Source organism: Gallus gallus, chromosome 5, assembly GCF_016699485.2.
Source record: "Gallus gallus isolate bGalGal1 chromosome 5, bGalGal1.mat.broiler.GRCg7b, whole genome shotgun sequence".
Classification (NCBI taxonomy): Eukaryota; Metazoa; Chordata; class Aves; order Galliformes; family Phasianidae; genus Gallus; species Gallus gallus.
Window position 1 is genome coordinate 56376756 of NC_052536.1, and position 17513 is coordinate 56394268.

At 57.7% G+C, this 17513-nt stretch overlaps 2 protein-coding genes across 2 annotated transcripts; both read left to right on the top strand.

The window, feature by feature from the left end:
• Positions 1-5734: 5734 nt before the first annotated feature.
• On the top strand, positions 5735-7849 carry LOC124418377 (inositol 1,4,5-trisphosphate receptor-interacting protein-like 1). The gene is made up of 3 exons (XM_046941930.1): positions 5735-6176; positions 6408-7529; positions 7601-7849. The coding sequence occupies exons 2-3, from the start codon at positions 6411-6413 to the stop codon at positions 7847-7849; spliced, it is 1368 nt and encodes a 455-aa protein (XP_046797886.1). The 5' UTR covers positions 5735-6176; positions 6408-6410.
• Positions 7850-11220: 3371 nt separating this feature from the next.
• Positions 11221-12756, top strand: LOC124418391. Its single transcript, XM_046942540.1, has 2 exons — positions 11221-11376; positions 11608-12756. The coding sequence occupies exon 2, from the start codon at positions 11611-11613 to the stop codon at positions 12667-12669; it is 1059 nt and encodes a 352-aa protein (XP_046798496.1). The 5' UTR covers positions 11221-11376; positions 11608-11610; the 3' UTR covers positions 12670-12756.
• The last annotated feature ends 4757 nt before the right edge of the window (positions 12757-17513 follow it).

The following is a 17513-nucleotide window of genomic DNA, read 5'->3' on the forward strand; positions in this document are numbered from 1 at the left end:
TGAGGAGGACAGCTCCAGCAGCGAGGAGGCGGCAGCAGTGGGCAAGCATGAGGAAGGGGAGCAAGAGGAACAGGAGGAACAGGAGGAACAGGTGGAAGAGGAGGAACAGGAGTTAGTGGTAGTGACTGCATTTAAGAACAGTGTTTTGTAGCAGAGAATTTATTCTATCAAACATAGCTATTTTGCTCATTGTAGCTGTTGCAGTTTCCATGGAAATAAACGGGAGGCATTACTTTTGGAGCGACCTATGTGTATGCGGCCCAAGACAATCCGTCTTCACTCAGTGTGGCCCAGGGAAGCCAAGAGGTCAGCGAGAGGAAGCTTGCACACAGAGAGTTACAGGACTGCTATGCACCAGTGCAGACCATGGCAGCCTGGGTGGAATGGGAAACAGACGCATTGTTGCTGTTCTTAGAAACATAGACTCATAGAGCCCTTCTGGTTGGAGAAGACATCTAAGACCAACCATCAGCCCATTCCCACCATGCCTGCTAACCCTGTGAGCACCTACCAGACAGCTTCTGGTTGTGGATGCCCCACCCCTGGAGGTGTTCAAGACTAGGCTGGATGGGACCCTGGGCAACTTGGTCTAGTGCCAGACCTGCAGGCTGGTGGCCTGCTGGTGGCAGGGGGGCTGGAACTTACAGATCCTTGGGCTCCTTTCCAAGGATCTGGAACATTCTATGATTTGATGGTTCTATGACAGTAACATGGGAGCAGAGGCCAATCCTCACTCACAACTACCCAGGGAGCTGTCACATGCTTTGTAAAGAGCATCCCCAGGAGCTCTGCCCAGAGAGATATGCCTCCAAACTGTGGCAGTACCGTGGCTGTGGCCACCTTGCGCAGCTGAGAGCGAAGGGCTGAAGGGTGAGGTCAGGCTGCCCACTGTGACATCAGCAAGGATGTCACAATGCAGGGGATGGTTTTAGGGCCGTCAGCAGGCAGTGCTGCTTCACTTTGGCCTGGGCCATAGGTAAGTGCAGCAGCATGGGAAGGTCGAGCTGGACGAGGGACACGGTGCAAACACCGGCCCCTGTGGGAGTGCCACGGGCAGTGCTTGGAACTGTCCCTGCCAGCGCTGGCCTCAGTCCCTGCTGCCACCCATCTCCTTCTACCCACTGCTCCTCCCTGAGCACAGGGCCATGAGGCTCCTGGCCCCGCTCCCTCCCAGCCCCACTGAGCCCCTCTCTCCCATCTCTTGCAGATCATGGCTTTGGTGTTGGTTCTCGCCTTGTTGGTGAGGGCGCTAATTGTCAGTGGCAGTGACCATGCGGTCATGCTTGAGCGCGTGCAGCAGCACGAGAAAGAGCAGAGGAACGGGGAGCAGAGCTGGGTGGACATGTCGGCTCTGCTCTTTACTCTGCTGCATTACTGGAAGATCTGGTTCTGTACGGGACTGTTTGTCTTCCTCTTTTGGAATATGTGGCGGTCCCTAAAAAGGAAGCAGCATGAGGAAGGGGACAGCAGGAACAGCAAGAACGGGAGGAACAGGTGGAAGAGGTGGAACGTGAGGAACAGCAGGAGCAAGTGGAAGAGGAGGAACAGCTGGAACGGGTGGAAGAGCTGGAACAGGAGGATCAGGTGGAACATGTGGAACAGGAGGAACAGGAGGAACGGGAGGATCAGGGGGAACAGGTGCAGCAGGAGGAACAGGTGGAAGAGGTAGAACAGGAGGACGAGGAGGAAGAATACTTCCATCATTCAGCACTGACCAGATACATTGCACGGCGTGCCTGGGAAAAGATGCAAGGAAAGGCCACCAAGTGCGTGCTGGTGGAGGAGCTGATGAGCGACCTGCTGCAGACCTACACATTTGTCTGTTCAAACAGCTTCTACCCGGTGCTGCAGCCTGCCATTGGGGTGGGCAGCGCCTTTGAAGGCTGGAGTCCCTGTGAGGAGGACATTGTGTACCGCCTGCTCGTGCCCATTAAGGCCCCCCATGGGCACGTCTTCCACCCGGAGCTGGGTGAGGAAGGGGAGGTGCTGGCAAGGAACTCCCGCATCCGTGTGGAGCTGGTGTGCATGTGCACAAGGGAGCAGCAGCTGGGGGACGTGCTGTGCTTCCTCCACCACTCTGAGGAGGAGCTGAGCCAAAATCAGCAGCCCAGCCTCCTACAGACGCTCTGCACCGGCTCCTACCTGGATGTGCAGAAAACTGCCGCCTGGTTCAACAAGCAGGTACCAAGAACCTGGAGGCTCACGCACCGGGCACACCGTTACGGCCTTAAGGTGCTGCCCTCCAGCCGCTCCTGCAAGCTCCAGGTGACAGACACCTCCAGCGGGGAAAAAGTCCACGTTGAGCTGCTGTTCGGGGTGCAGCAAGGCAACCTGGACATCTTCCTGAGCAGCCAGAACGCAGAGGCCGTCTTTACGCCCAGCACAACATGGCCGCAGAGCTGCGCTGTGGCGGAAAGGAAGTACTTCGAGTACGTGGCCAGGACCGCTGGACCCAACAGCTGCCACCTGGTCTGCCTGAGGCTCTTTGCTCACATCCTGGTGGGCATGGGCTTTTCCACCTACGCCATCAAGACTCTTCTCCTCCACCTCCTAGCCATCATCCCTTTGGAGGACTGGCGCAGGAGGCATTTCCTGAGCCGGCTGGAGAATCTCCTGCAGTACCTGCAATACTGCCTGAACGATAAAGTCCTGAACCACTTCCTCCTTGGCAACGCGACCATGCCTGACGAGGTTGTCCTGCCGCAGGCCTTCCAAACAGCCAGCCCGCTCAACCTCTTCCAGCACCTGGAGCAGGACCCGGACGCCCACTCCCGGGTGCTGCGTGACTTCAAGGAGCTGAAAGATCGCCTCTTCAGACTGCTGCTGTTTGGACGCTGAAAGAGGCGTTTGTCAGAACCCTCCTTTCTTGGGCTCAAAGCTCACATGCTGTGAGCAATAAGACTCTGAGCTATCTAGGAGGCCAGAGGTGGGTGTTGCCGTGTGGCAGTCAGCATCAGGTTGTGGGCAGTTACATCCAAAAGGATTTTCTTTGGAGAGAGTTTGCCGGCTAAAGATCTGGGCTGAGACCAAATGACTCCAGCTTGGTACAGGAGATTTGGGAATAGTACCATTGTATCCTGTGAAGGCAAGACGCAAGTGGGCACCTCCCTGCTCCCTCTTATCTGCTGGCAAGGCCCAGAAGATGGGAACAAAAGGAAGAAGCTGTCACTCCAAAGACAGCCAACTCGGCCACTCTGGACTTACATTAATAAGTCTGTCCTGTCCTTGGAAAAAGTCATCCTTGTCGTCGTCAAGCCAACAACAACCTCCGACGACCCATCTCTACGGAAGGTCAGCATCGGAACTACGAGCTATGCTGGAAACCCGGTGGTGGCTAATTCTCTCTTGCTTTCTACAGAGACTCTTTGCTTTTATTTCCAATCTCTTTCTATCGCCCGACTTCCCTTGCCCATCTCCCTAAACAACTAGGATTTGTAATAAAGTGGTCGGGCTAACATTTCACCTGTTGTGTCTTAATCTCGCCGTCGGGTGTACATCCATGAAGGGAACCTCCTCTCCCTCCTACAAATTGGAGCAACACAGCCTTCACGCACAGAGCTCTGCCTGCCTGCCGGGAGCAGCGCACGCGGCAGCCGTTCCCTGCTACCACACCGTGAGGAGCCGGACCCCGTGCAGCCGGAGAGGCCTCTGCACAGACGCTTCCAACACAGCCTCCTGTCAGCAGCTGGGCAGGGACCCGCCCGGCCTCTCAGAGAGCATCCCTTTGTTCCGGGAGCTTCGGCCTCTGCACAAATGCCAAGAAATGCCTTGCTCAGCTCAGCGCTGCTCGAGTGTGACCTGTGCAAGGAGGGACTGCAGTGTCAGTTGCACAGTGCCGTGGCGAGACGGCTTCAGAACACTGCCATGACGGGAGAGTCCACCGTCCTCTGGGGCAGTGAGATGGAGTGCGCGGTCACCCTCCCTTTCAGAAGATGCTCTCTGACGTTCAAAACCGCCTCGTGTGTCCTTTGAGGAAGGCGGAATGCCATCCTATTTTACCAGAACCTCTGTCAGCTGGGCTAGGCGTACGAGTTCCGAGGAAAATCACAGAATTCCTCACAAAAAAACCTTGCACGCCGGCTTCCCTCCTTCCCGCTCTTGAGACCCCAACCCCTCCACGCCTTCCCTGCCCTGGCGGTTACGCTGAGGTCCCGACGGTGAGTCCGGCCGCCCTCCTGGCCCCGCCCACTCTGCCTCAGCGCCGCCTCTCCTCAGCGGCCCCGCGCTGCCCGCTCGGGCTGCCCGGCGCCTCCTCTCCGTCCCGCCTTCTGACTTGGCCGCGTTGGCCGGGGCTCGGCCCGTCAGGGAGACGTCCGGCTGCCAGTGCGGGGAGACGGGGTAGCCAGAAAGCTTAGGATCCTACGATCACTCAGGCTGCAAAGAGAACTGAGATCCCCAAGCCCAAGCCCACCCCACCGCGCCCACTGCCCACGTCCCTCAGTGCCAACATCTCCACGGCTCTGGAACACCCCCACGGACGGTGACCCCAGCATTCCTGGGCAGCTGGGCCTGTGCTAACTGCTCTTTGTGAGAAGAGAATCTTTCCTAACATCCAACCTGAACTTCCCCTGGCCCTCCTCAGGGACATTCCCTCTCATCCCATCGCTGTTAGCCAGGAGCCAACCTCCCCCCCCACGCCCAGCTCCTGTCAGGGAGCTGCAGAGAGCCATGAGGGCTCCCCTGAGCCTCCTCTTCTCCACACTGACCCCCCCCAGCTCCCTCAGCCGCTCCCCATCACGCGTGTGCTCCAGAGCCCTCACAGCTCCGTTCCCCCTCTCTGCACGCGCTGCAGGGCCTCCATGTCTGTCTGGGAGTGAGGGGCCCAGCACTGAACACAGCGCTCGAGCTGCGGCCTCACAGTGCAGAGTGCGGAGGGACGATCCCCCCCTCCTGCTGACCGCACTGCTGCTGGCACAAGCCAGGAATGCCGCTGACCTTCCTGGCCACCTGAGCACACTGCTGCCTTGTGTGCGGCAGCTGTTGCCCACCACCCCTAGAGCTTTTTCCTCAACGCAGCTCCCAGCCACTCTGCCCCAAGCCTGCGGCACTGCATGGGATTGGTGTGACCAAAGCACGTGACCTGATGCTGTATTCTACTGGATTACTGGAAGATCTGGTTCCACGCGGGACTGTTTTTCCTGCTGTTTTGGACCATGCGGCGGTCCCTAAAAAGGAACCAGCATGATGAATAGCAGCAGTGAGGAGGACAGCTCCAGCAGCGAGGAGGCGGCAGCAGTGGGCAAGCATGAGGAAGGGGAGCAAGAGGAACAGGAGGAACAGGAGGAACAGGTGGAAGAGGAGGAACAGGAGTTAGTGGTAGTGACTGCATTTAAGAACAGTGTTTTGTAGCAGAGAATTTATTCTATCAAACATAGCTATTTTGCTCATTGTAGCTGTTGCAGTTTCCATGGAAATAAACGGGAGGCATTACTTTTGGAGCGACCTATGTGTATGCGGCCCAAGACAATCCGTCTTCACTCAGTGTGGCCCAGGGAAGCCAAGAGGTCAGCGAGAGGAAGCTTGCACACAGAGAGTTACAGGACTGCTATGCACCAGTGCAGACCATGGCAGCCTGGGTGGAATGGGAAACAGACGCATTGTTGCTGTTCTTAGAAACATAGACTCATAGAGCCCTTCTGGTTGGAGAAGACATCTAAGACCAACCATCAGCCCATTCCCACCATGCCTGCTAACCCTGTGAGCACCTACCAGACAGCTTCTGGTTTGTGGATGCCCCACCCCTGGAGGTGTTCAAGACTAGGCTGGATGGGACCCTGGGCAACTTGGTCTAGTGCCAGACCTGCAGGCTGGTGGCCCTGCTGGTGGCAGGGGGGCTGGAACTTACAGATCCTTGGGCTCCTTTCCAAGGATCTGGAACATTCTATGATTTGATGGTTCTATGACAGTAACATGGGAGCAGAGGCCAATCCTCACTCACAACTACCCAGGGAGCTGTCACATGCTTTGTAAAGAGCATCCCCAGGAGCTCTGCCCAGAGAGATATGCCTCCAAACTGTGGCAGTACCGTGGCTGTGGCCACCTTGCGCAGCTGAGAGCGAAGGGCTGAAGGGTGAGGTCAGGCTGCCCACTGTGACATCAGCAAGGATGTCACAATGCAGGGGATGGTTTTAGGGCCGTCAGCAGGCAGTGCTGCTTCACTTTGGCCTGGGCCATAGGTAAGTGCAGCAGCATGGGAAGGTCGAGCTGGACGAGGGACACGGTGCAAACACCGGCCCCTGTGGGAGTGCCACGGGCAGTGCTTGGAACTGTCCCTGCCAGCGCTGGCCTCAGTCCCTGCTGCCACCCATCTCCTTCTACCCACTGCTCCTCCCTGAGCACAGGGCCATGAGGCTCCTGGCCCCGCTCCCTCCCAGCCCCACTGAGCCCCTCTCTCCCATCTCTTGCAGATCATGGCTTTGGTGTTGGTTCTCGCCTTGTTGGTGAGGGCGCTAATTGTCAGTGGCAGTGACCATGCGGTCATGCTTGAGCGCGTGCAGCAGCACGAGAAAGAGCAGAGGAACGGGGAGCAGAGCTGGGTGGACATGTCGGCTCTGCTCTTTACTCTGCTGCATTACTGGAAGATCTGGTTCTGTACGGGACTGTTTGTCTTCCTCTTTTGGAATATGTGGCGGTCCCTAAAAAGGAAGCAGCATGAGGAAGGGGGACAGCAGGAACAGCAAGAACGGGAGGAACAGGTGGAAGAGGTGGAACGTGAGGAACAGCAGGAGCAAGTGGAAGAGGAGGAACAGCTGGAACGGGTGGAAGAGCTGGAACAGGAGGATCAGGTGGAACATGTGGAACAGGAGGAACAGGAGGAACGGGAGGATCAGGGGGAACAGGTGCAGCAGGAGGAACAGGTGGAAGAGGTAGAACAGGAGGACGAGGAGGAAGAATACTTCCATCATTCAGCACTGACCAGATACATTGCACGGCGTGCCTGGGAAAAGATGCAAGGAAAGGCCACCAAGTGCGTGCTGGTGGAGGAGCTGATGAGCGACCTGCTGCAGACCTACACATTTGTCTGTTCAAACAGCTTCTACCCGGTGCTGCAGCCTGCCATTGGGGTGGGCAGCGCCTTTGAAGGCTGGAGTCCCTGTGAGGAGGACATTGTGTACCGCCTGCTCGTGCCCATTAAGGCCCCCCATGGGCACGTCTTCCACCCGGAGCTGGGTGAGGAAGGGGAGGTGCTGGCAAGGAACTCCCGCATCCGTGTGGAGCTGGTGTGCATGTGCACAAGGGAGCAGCAGCTGGGGGACGTGCTGTGCTTCCTCCACCACTCTGAGGAGGAGCTGAGCCAAAATCAGCAGCCCAGCCTCCTACAGACGCTCTGCACCGGCTCCTACCTGGATGTGCAGAAAACTGCCGCCTGGTTCAACAAGCAGGTACCAAGAACCTGGAGGCTCACGCACCGGGCACACCGTTACGGCCTTAAGGTGCTGCCCTCCAGCCGCTCCTGCAAGCTCCAGGTGACAGACACCTCCAGCGGGGAAAAAGTCCACGTTGAGCTGCTGTTCGGGGTGTGCAGCAAGGCAACCTGGACATCTTCCTGAGCAGCCAGAACGCAGAGGCCGTCTTTACGCCCAGCACAACATGGCCGCAGAGCTGCGCTGTGGCGGAAAGGAAGTACTTCGAGTACGTGGCCAGGACCGCTGGACCCAACAGCTGCCACCTGGTCTGCCTGAGGCTCTTTGCTCACATCCTGGTGGGCATGGGCTTTTCCACCTACGCCATCAAGACTCTTCTCCTCCACCTCCTAGCCATCATCCCTTTGGAGGACTGGCGCAGGAGGCATTTCCTGAGCCGGCTGGAGAATCTCCTGCAGTACCTGCAATACTGCCTTGAACGATAAAGTCCTGAACCACTTCCTCCTTGGCAACGCGACCATGCCTGACGAGGTTGTCCTGCCGCAGGCCTTCCAAACAGCCAGCCCGCTCAACCTCTTCCAGCACCTGGAGCAGGGACCCGGACGCCCACTCCCGGGTGCTGCGTGACTTCAAGGAGCTGAAAGATCGCCTCTTCAGACTGCTGCTGTTTGGACGCTGAAAGAGGCGTTTGTCAGAACCCTCCTTTCTGGGCTCAAAGCTCACATGCTGTGAGCAATAAGACTCTGAGCTATCTAGGAGGCCAGAGGTGGGTGTTGCCGTGTGGCAGTCAGCATCAGGTTGTGGGCAGTTTACATCCAAAAGGATTTCTTTGGAGAGAGTTTGCCGGCTAAAGATCTGGGCTGAGACCAAATGACTCCAGCTTGGTACAGGAGATTTGGGAATAGTACCATTGTATCCTGTGAAGGCAAGACGCAAGTGGGCACCTCCCTGCTCCCTCTTATCTGCTGGCAAGGCCCAGAAGATGGGAACAAAAGGAAGAAGCTGTCACTCCAAAGACAGCCAACTCGGCCACTCTGGACTTACATTAATAAGTCTGTCCTGTCCTTGGAAAAAGTCATCCTTGTCGTCGTCAAGCCAACAACAACCTCCGACGACCCATCTCTACGGAAGGTCAGCATCGGAACTACGAGCTATGCTGGAAACCCGGTGGTGGCTAATTCTCTCTTGCTTTCTACAGAGACTCTTTGCTTTTATTTCCAATCTCTTTTCTATCGCCCGACTTCCCTTGCCCATCTCCCTAAACAACTAGGATTTGTAATAAAGTGGTCGGGCTAACATTTCACCTGTTGTGTCTTAATCTCGCCGTCGGGTGTACATCCATGAAGGGAACCTCCTCTCCCTCCTACAAATTGGAGCAACACAGCCTTCACGCACAGAGCTCTGCCTGCCCTGCCGGGAGCAGCGCACGCGGCAGCCGTTCCCTGCTACCACACCGTGAGGAGCCGGACCCCCGTGCAGCCGGAGAGGCCTCTGCACAGACGCTTCCAACACAGCCTCCTGTCAGCAGCTGGGCAGGGACCGCCCGGCCTCTCAGAGAGCATCCCTTTGTTCCGGGAGCTTCGGCCTCTGCACAAATGCCAAGAAATGCCTTGCTCAGCTCAGCGCTGCTCGAGTGTGACCTGTGCAAGGAGGGACTGCAGTGTCAGTTGCACAGTGCCGTGGCGAGACGGCTTCAGAACACTGCCATGACGGGAGAGTCCACCGTCCTCTGGGGCAGTGAGATGGAGTGCGCGGTCACCCTCCCTTTCAGAAGATGCTCTCTGACGTTCAAACCCGCCTCGTGTGTCCTTTGAGGAAGGCGGAATGCCATCCTATTTTACCAGAACCTCTGTCAGCTGGGCTAGGCGTACGAGTTCCGAGGAAAATCACAGAATTCCTCACAAAAAAACCTTGCACGCCGGCTTCCCTCCTTCCCGCTCTTGAGACCCCAACCCCTCCACGCCTTCCCTGCCCTGGCGGTTACGCTGAGGTCCCGACGGTGAGTCCGGCCGCCCTCCTGGCCCCGCCCACTCTGCCTCAGCGCCGCCTCTCCTCAGCGGCCCCGCGCTGCCCGCTCGGGCTGCCCGGCGCCTCCTCTCCGTCCCGCCTTCTGACTTGGCCGCGTTGGCCGGGGCTCGGCCCGTCAGGGAGACGTCCGGCTGCCAGTGCGGGGAGACGGGGTAGCCAGAAAGCTTAGGATCCTACGATCACTCAGGCTGCAAAGAGAACTGAGATCCCCAAGCCCAAGCCCACCCCACCGCGCCCACTGCCCACGTCCCTCAGTGCCACATCTCCACGGCTCTGGAACACCCCCACGGACGGTGACCCCAGCATTCCTGGGCAGCTGGGCCTGTGCTAACTGCTCTTTGTGAGAAGAGATCTTTCCTAACATCCAACCTGAACTTCCCCTGGCCCTCCTCAGGGACATTCCCTCTCATCCCATCGCTGTTAGCCAGGAAGCCAACCTCCCCCCCCACGCCCAGCTCCTGTCAGGGAGCTGCAGAGAGCCATGAGGGCTCCCCTGAGCCTCCTCTTCTCCACACTGACCCCCCCCAGCTCCCTCAGCCGCTCCCCATCACGCGTGTGTGCTCCAGAGCCCTCACAGCTCCGTTCCCCTCTCTGCACGCGCTGCAGGGCCTCCATGTCTGTCTGGGAGTGAGGGGCCCAGCACTGAACACAGCGCTCGAGCTGCGGCCTCACAGTGCAGAGTGCGGAGGGACGATCCCCCCCCTCCTGCTGACCGCACTGCTGCTGGCACAAGCCAGGAATGCCGCTGACCTTCCTGGCCACCTGAGCACACTGCTGCCTTGTGTGCGGCAGCTGTTGCCCACCACCCCTAGAGCTTTTTCCTCAACGCAGCTCCCAGCCACTCTGCCCCAAGCCTGCGGCACTGCATGGGATTGGTGTGACCAAAGCACGTGACCTGATGCTGTATTCTACTGGATTACTGGAAGATCTGGTTCCACGCGGGACTGTTTTTCCTGCTGTTTTGGACCATGCGGCCGGTCCCTAAAAAGGAACCAGCATGATGATAGCAGCAGTGAGGAGGACAGCTCCAGCAGCGAGGAGGCGGCAGCAGTGGGCAAGCATGAGGAAGGGGAGCAAGAGGAACAGGAGGAACAGGTGGAAGAGGAGGAACAGGAGTTAGTGGTAGTGACTGCATTTAAGAACAGTGTTTTGTAGCAGAGAATTTATTCTATCAAACATAGCTATTTTGCTCATTGTAGCTGTTGCAGTTTCCATGGAAAATAAACGGGAGGCATTACTTTTGGAGCGACCTATGTGTATGCGGCCCAAGACAATCCGTCTTCACTCAGTGTGGCCCAGGGAAGCCAAGAGGTCAGCGAGAGGAAGCTTGCACACAGAGAGTTACAGGACTGCTATGCACCAGTGCAGACCATGGCAGCCTGGGTGGAATGGGAAACAGACGCATTGTTGCTGTTCTTAGAAACATAGACTCATAGAGCCCTTCTGGTTGGAGAAGACATCTAAGACCAACCATCAGCCCATTCCCACCATGCCTGCTAACCCTGTGAGCACCTACCAGACAGCTTCTGGTTGTGGATGCCCCACCCCTGGAGGTGTTCAAGACTAGGCTGGATGGGACCCTGGGCAACTTGGTCTAGTGCCAGACCTGCAGGCTGGTGGCCCTGCTGGTGGCAGGGGGGCTGGAACTTACAGATCCTTGGGCTCCTTTCCAAGGATCTGGAACATTCTATGATTTGATGGTTCTATGACAGTAACATGGGAGCAGAGGCCAATCCTCACTCACAACTACCCAGGGGAGCTGTCACATGCTTTGTAAAGAGCATCCCCAGGAGCTCTGCCCAGAGAGATATGCCTCCAAAACTGTGGCAGTACCGTGGCTGTGGCCACCTTGCGCAGCTGAGAGCGAAGGGCTGAAGGGTGAGGTCAGGCTGCCCACTGTGACATCAGCAAGGATGTCACAATGCAGGGGATGGTTTTAGGGCCGTCAGCAGGCAGTGCTGCTTCACTTTGGCCTGGGCCATAGGTAAGTGCAGCAGCATGGGAAGGTCGAGCTGGACGAGGGACACGGTGCAAACACCGGCCCCTGTGGGAGTGCCACGGGCAGTGCTTGGAACTGTCCCTGCCAGCGCTGGCCTCAGTCCCTGCTGCCACCCATCTCCTTCTACCCACTGCTCCTCCCTGAGCACAGGGCCATGAGGCTCCTGGCCCCGCTCCCTCCCAGCCCCACTGAGCCCCTCTCTCCCATCTCTTGCAGATCATGGCTTTGGTGTTGGTTCTCGCCTTGTTGGTGAGGGCGCTAATTGTCAGTGGCAGTGACCATGCGGTCATGCTTGAGCGCGTGCAGCAGCACGAGAAAGAGCAGAGGAACGGGGAGCAGAGCTGGGTGGACATGTCGGCTCTGCTCTTTACTCTGCTGCATTACTGGAAGATCTGGTTCTGTACGGGACTGTTTGTCTTCCTCTTTTGGAATATGTGGCGGTCCCTAAAAAGGAAGCAGCATGAGGAAGGGGGACAGCAGGAACAGCAAGAACGGGAGGAACAGGTGGAAGAGGTGGAACGTGAGGAACAGCAGGAGCAAGTGGAAGAGGAGGAACAGCTGGAACGGGTGGAAGAGCTGGAACAGGAGGATCAGGTGGAACATGTGGAACAGGAGGAACAGGAGGAACGGGAGGATCAGGGGGAACAGGTGCAGCAGGAGGAACAGGTGGAAGAGGTAGAACAGGAGGACGAGGAGGAAGAATACTTCCATCATTCAGCACTGACCAGATACATTGCACGGCGTGCCTGGGAAAAGATGCAAGGAAAGGCCACCAAGTGCGTGCTGGTGGAGGAGCTGATGAGCGACCTGCTGCAGACCTACACATTTGTCTGTTCAAACAGCTTCTACCCGGTGCTGCAGCCTGCCATTGGGGTGGGCAGCGCCTTTGAAGGCTGGAGTCCCTGTGAGGAGGACATTGTGTACCGCCTGCTCGTGCCCATTAAGGCCCCCCATGGGCACGTCTTCCACCCGGAGCTGGGTGAGGAAGGGGAGGTGCTGGCAAGGAACTCCCGCATCCGTGTGGAGCTGGTGTGCATGTGCACAAGGGAGCAGCAGCTGGGGGACGTGCTGTGCTTCCTCCACCACTCTGAGGAGGAGCTGAGCCAAAATCAGCAGCCAGCCTCCTACAGACGCTCTGCACCGGCTCCTACCTGGATGTGCAGAAAACTGCCGCCTGGTTCAACAAGCAGGTACCAAGAACCTGGAGGCTCACGCACCGGGCACACCGTTACGGCCTTAAGGTGCTGCCCTCCAGCCGCTCCTGCAAGCTCCAGGTGACAGACACCTCCAGCGGGGAAAAAGTCCACGTTGAGCTGCTGTTCGGGGTGCAGCAAGGCAACCTGGACATCTTCCTGAGCAGCCAGAACGCAGAGAGGCCGTCTTTACGCCCAGCACAACATGGCCGCAGAGCTGCGCTGTGGCGGAAAGGAAGTACTTCGAGTACGTGGCCAGGACCGCTGACCCAACAGCTGCCACCTGGTCTGCCTGAGGCTCTTTGCTCACATCCTGGTGGCATGGGCTTTTCCACCTACGCCATCAAGACTCTTCTCCTCCACCTCCTAGCCATCATCCCTTTGGAGGACTGGCGCAGGAGGCATTTCCTGAGCCGGCTGGAGAATCTCCTGCAGTACCTGCAATACTGCCTGAACGATAAAGTCTGAACCACTTCCTCCTTGGCAACGCGACCATGCCTGACGAGGTTGTCCTGCCGCAGGCCTTCCAAACAGCCAGCCCGCTCAACCTCTTCCAGCACCTGGAGCAGGACCCGGACGCCCACTCCCGGGTGCTGCGTGACTTCAAGGAGCTGAAAGATCGCCTCTTCAGACTGCTGCTGTTTGGACGCTGAAAGAGGCGTTTGTCAGAACCCTCCTTTCTTGGGCTCAAAGCTCACATGCTGTGAGCAATAAGACTCTGAGCTATCTAGGAGGCCAGAGGTGGGTGTTTGCCGTTGTGGCAGTCAGCATCAGGTTGTGGGCAGTTTACATCCAAAAGGATTTCTTTGGAGAGAGTTTGCCGGCTAAAGATCTGGGCTGAGACCAAATGACTCCAGCTTGGTACAGGAGATTTGGGAATAGTACCATTGTATCCTGTGAAGGCAAGACGCAAGTGGGCACCTCCCTGCTCCCTCTTATCTGCTGGCAAGGCCCAGAAGATGGGAACAAAAGAAGAAGCTGTCACTCCAAAGACAGCCAACTCGGCCACTCTGGACTTACATTAATAAGGCTGTCCTGTCCTTGGAAAAAGTCATCCTTGTCGTCGTCAAGCCAACAACAACCTCCGACGACCCATCTCTACGGAAGGTCAGCATCGGACTAACTAGAGCTATGCTGGAAACCCGGTTGGTGGCTAATTCTCTCTTGCTTTCTACAGAGACTCTTTGCTTTTATTTCCAATCTCTTTTCTATCGCCCGACTTCCCTTGCCCATCTCCCTAAACAACTAGGATTTGTAATAAAGTGGTCGGGCTAACATTTCACCTGTTGTGTCTTAATCTCGCCGTCGGGTGTACATCCATGAAGGGAACCTCCTCTCCCTCCTACAAATTGGAGGCAACACAGCCTTCACGCCACAGAGCTCTGCCTGCCCTGCCGGGAGCAGCGCACGCGGCAGCCGTTCCCTGCTCCCCACACCGTGAGGAGCCGGACCCCGTGCAGCCGGAGAGGCCTCTGCACAGACGCTTCCAACACAGCCTCCTGTCAGCAGCTGGGCAGGGACCGCCCGGCCTCTCAGAGAGCATCCCTTTGTTCCGGGAGCTTCAGCCTCTGCACAAATGCCAAGAAATGCCTTGCTCAGCTCAGCGCTGCTCGAGTGTGACCTGTGCAAGGAGGGACTGCAGTGTCAGGTTGCACAGTTTGCCGTGGCGAGACGGCTTCAGAACACTGCCATGACGGGAGAGTCCACCGTCCTCTGGGGCAGTGAGATGGACGTGCGCGGTCACCCTCCCTTTCAGAAGATGCTTCCTCTGACGTTCAAACCGCCTCGTGTGTCCTTTGAGGAAGGCGGAATGCCATCCTATTTTACCAGAACCTCTGTCCAGCTGGGCTAGGCGTACGAGTTCCGAGGAAAATCACAGAATTCCTCACAAAAAAACCTTGCACGCCGGCTTCCCTCCTTCCCGCTCTTGAGACCCCAACCCCTCCACGCCTTCCCTGCCCTGGCGGTTACGCTGAGGTCCCGACGGTGAGTCCGGCCGCCCTCCTGGCCCCGCCCCACTCTGCCTCAGCGCCGCCTCTCCTCAGCGGCCCCGCGCTGCCCGCTCGGGGCCTGCCCGGCGCCTCCTCTCCGTCCCGCCTTCTGACTTGGCCGCGTTGGCCGGGGCTCGGCCCGTCAGGGAGACGTCCGGCTGCCAGTGCGGGGAGACGGGGTAGCCAGAAAGCTTAGGATCCTACGATCACTCAGGCTGCAAAGAGAACTGAGATCCCCAAGCCCAAGCCCACCCCACCGCGCCCACTGCCCACGTCCCTCAGTGCCACATCTCCACGGCTCTGGAACACCCCCAGGACGGTGACCCCAGCATTCCTGGGCAGCTGGGCCTGTGCTAACTGCTCTTTGTGAGAAGAGATCTTTCCTAACATCCAACCTGAACTTCCCCTGGCCGTCCTCAGGGACATTCCCTCTCATCCCATCGCTGTTAGCCAGGAGCCAACCTCCCCCCCCACGCCCAGCTCCTGTCAGGGAGCTGCAGAGAGCCATGAGGGCTCCCCTGAGCCTCCTCTTCTCCACACTGACCCCCCCCAGCTCCCTCAGCCGCTCCCCATCACGCGTGTGCTCCAGAGCCCTCACAGCTCCGTTCCCCTCTCTGCACGCGCTGCAGGGCCTCCATGTCTGTCTGGGAGTGAGGGGCCCAGCACTGAACACAGCGCTCGAGCTGCGGCTCCTCACAGTGCAGAGTGCGGAGGGACGATCCCCCCCTCCTGCTGACCGCACTGCTGCTGGCACAAGCCAGGAATGCCGCTGACCTTCCTGGCCACCTGAGCACACTGCTGCCTTGTGTGCGGCAGCTGTTGCCCACCCACCCCTAGAGCTTTTTTCCTCAACGCAGCTCCCAGCCACTCTGCCCCAAGCCTGCGGCACTGCATGGATGGTGGTGTGACCAAAGCACGTGACCTGATGCTGTATTCTACTGGATTACTGGAAGATCTGGTTCCACGCGGGACTGTTTTTCCTGCTGTTTTGGACATGCGGCGGTCCCTAAAAAGGAACCAGCATGATGATAGCAGCAGTGAGGAGACAGCTCCAGCAGCGAGGAGGCGGGCAGCAGTGGGCAAGCATGAGGAAGGGGAGCAAGAGGAACAGGAGGAACAGGAGGAACAGGTGGAAGAGGAGGAACAGGAGTTAGTGGTAGTGACTGCATTTAAGAACAGTGTTTTGTAGCAGAGAATTTATTCTATCAAACATAGCTATTTTGCTCATTGTAGCTGTTGCAGTTTCCATGGAAATAAACGGGAGGCATTACTTTTGGAGCGACCTATGTGTATGCGGCCCAAGACAATCCGTCTTCACTCAGTGTGGCCCAGGGAAGCCAAGAGGTCAGCGAGAGGAAGCTTGCACACAGAGAGTTACAGGACTGCTATGCACCAGTGCAGACCATGGCAGCCTGGGTGGAATGGGAAACAGACGCATTGTTGCTGTTCTTAGAAACATAGACTCATAGAGCCCTTCTGGTTGGAGAAGACATCTAAGACCAACCATCAGCCCATTCCCACCATGCCTGCTAACCCTGTGAGCACCTACCAGACAGCTTCTGGTTGTGGATGCCCCACCCCTGGAGGTGTTCAAGACTAGGCTGGATGGGACCCTGGCAACTTGGTCTAGTGCCAGACCTGCAGGCTGGTGGCCCTGCTGGTGGCAGGGGGGCTGGAACTTACAGAATCCTTGGGCTCCTTTCCAAGGATCTGGAACATTCTATGATTTGATGGTTCTATGACAGTAACATGGGAGCAGAGGCCAATCCTCACTCACAACTACCCAGGGAGCTGTCACATGCTTTGTAAAGAGCATCCCCAGGAGCTCTGCCCAGAGAGATATGCCTCCAAACTGTGGCAGTACCGTGGCTGTGGCCACCTTGCGCAGCTGAGAGCGAAGGGCTGAAGGGTGAGGTCAGGCTGCCCACTGTGACATCAGCAAGGATGTCACAATGCAGGGGATGGTTTTAGGGCCGTCAGCAGGCAGTGCTGCTTCACTTTGGCCTGGGCCATAGGTAAGTGCAGCAGCATGGGAAGGTCGAGCTGGACGAGGGACACGGTGCAAACACCGGCCCCTGTGGGAGTGCCACGGGCAGTGCTTGGAACTGTCCCTGCCAGCGCTGGCCTCAGTCCCTGCTGCCACCCATCTCCTTCTACCCACTGCTCCTCCCTGAGCACAGGGCCATGAGGCTCCTGGCCCCGCTCCCTCCCAGCCCCACTGAGCCCCTCTCTCCCATCTCTTGCAGATCATGGCTTTGGTGTTGGTTCTCGCCTTGTTGGTGAGGGTGCTAATTGTCAGTGGCAGTGACCATGCGGTCATGCTGAGCGCGTGCAGCAGCACGAGAAAGAGCAGAGGAACGGGGAGCAGAGCTGGGTGGACATGTCGGCTCTGCTCTTTACTCTTGCTGCATTACTGGAAGATCTGGTTCTGTACGGGACTGTTTGTCTTCCTCTTTTGGAATATGTGGCGGTCCCTAAAAAGGAAGCAGCATGAGGAAGGGGGACAGCAGGAACAGCAAGAACGGGAGGAACAGGTGGAAGAGGTGGAACGTGAGGAACAGCAGGAGCAAGTGGAAGAGGAGGAACAGCTGGAACGGGTGGAAGAGCTGGAACAGGAGGATCAGGTGGAACATGTGGAACAGGAGGAACAGGAGGAACGGGAGGATCAGGGGGAACAGGTGCAGCAGGAGGAACAGGTGGAAGAGGTAGAACAGGAGGACGAGGAGGAAGAATACTTCCATCATTTCAGCACTGACCAGATACATTGCACGGCGTGCCTGGGAAAAGATGCAAGGGAAAGGCCACCAAGTGCGCTGCTGGTGGAGGAGCTGATGAGCGACCTGCCTGCAGACCTACACATTTGTCTGTTCAAACAGCTTCTACCCGGTGCTGCCAGCCTGCCATTGGGGTGGGCAGCGCCTTTGAAGGCTGGAGTCCC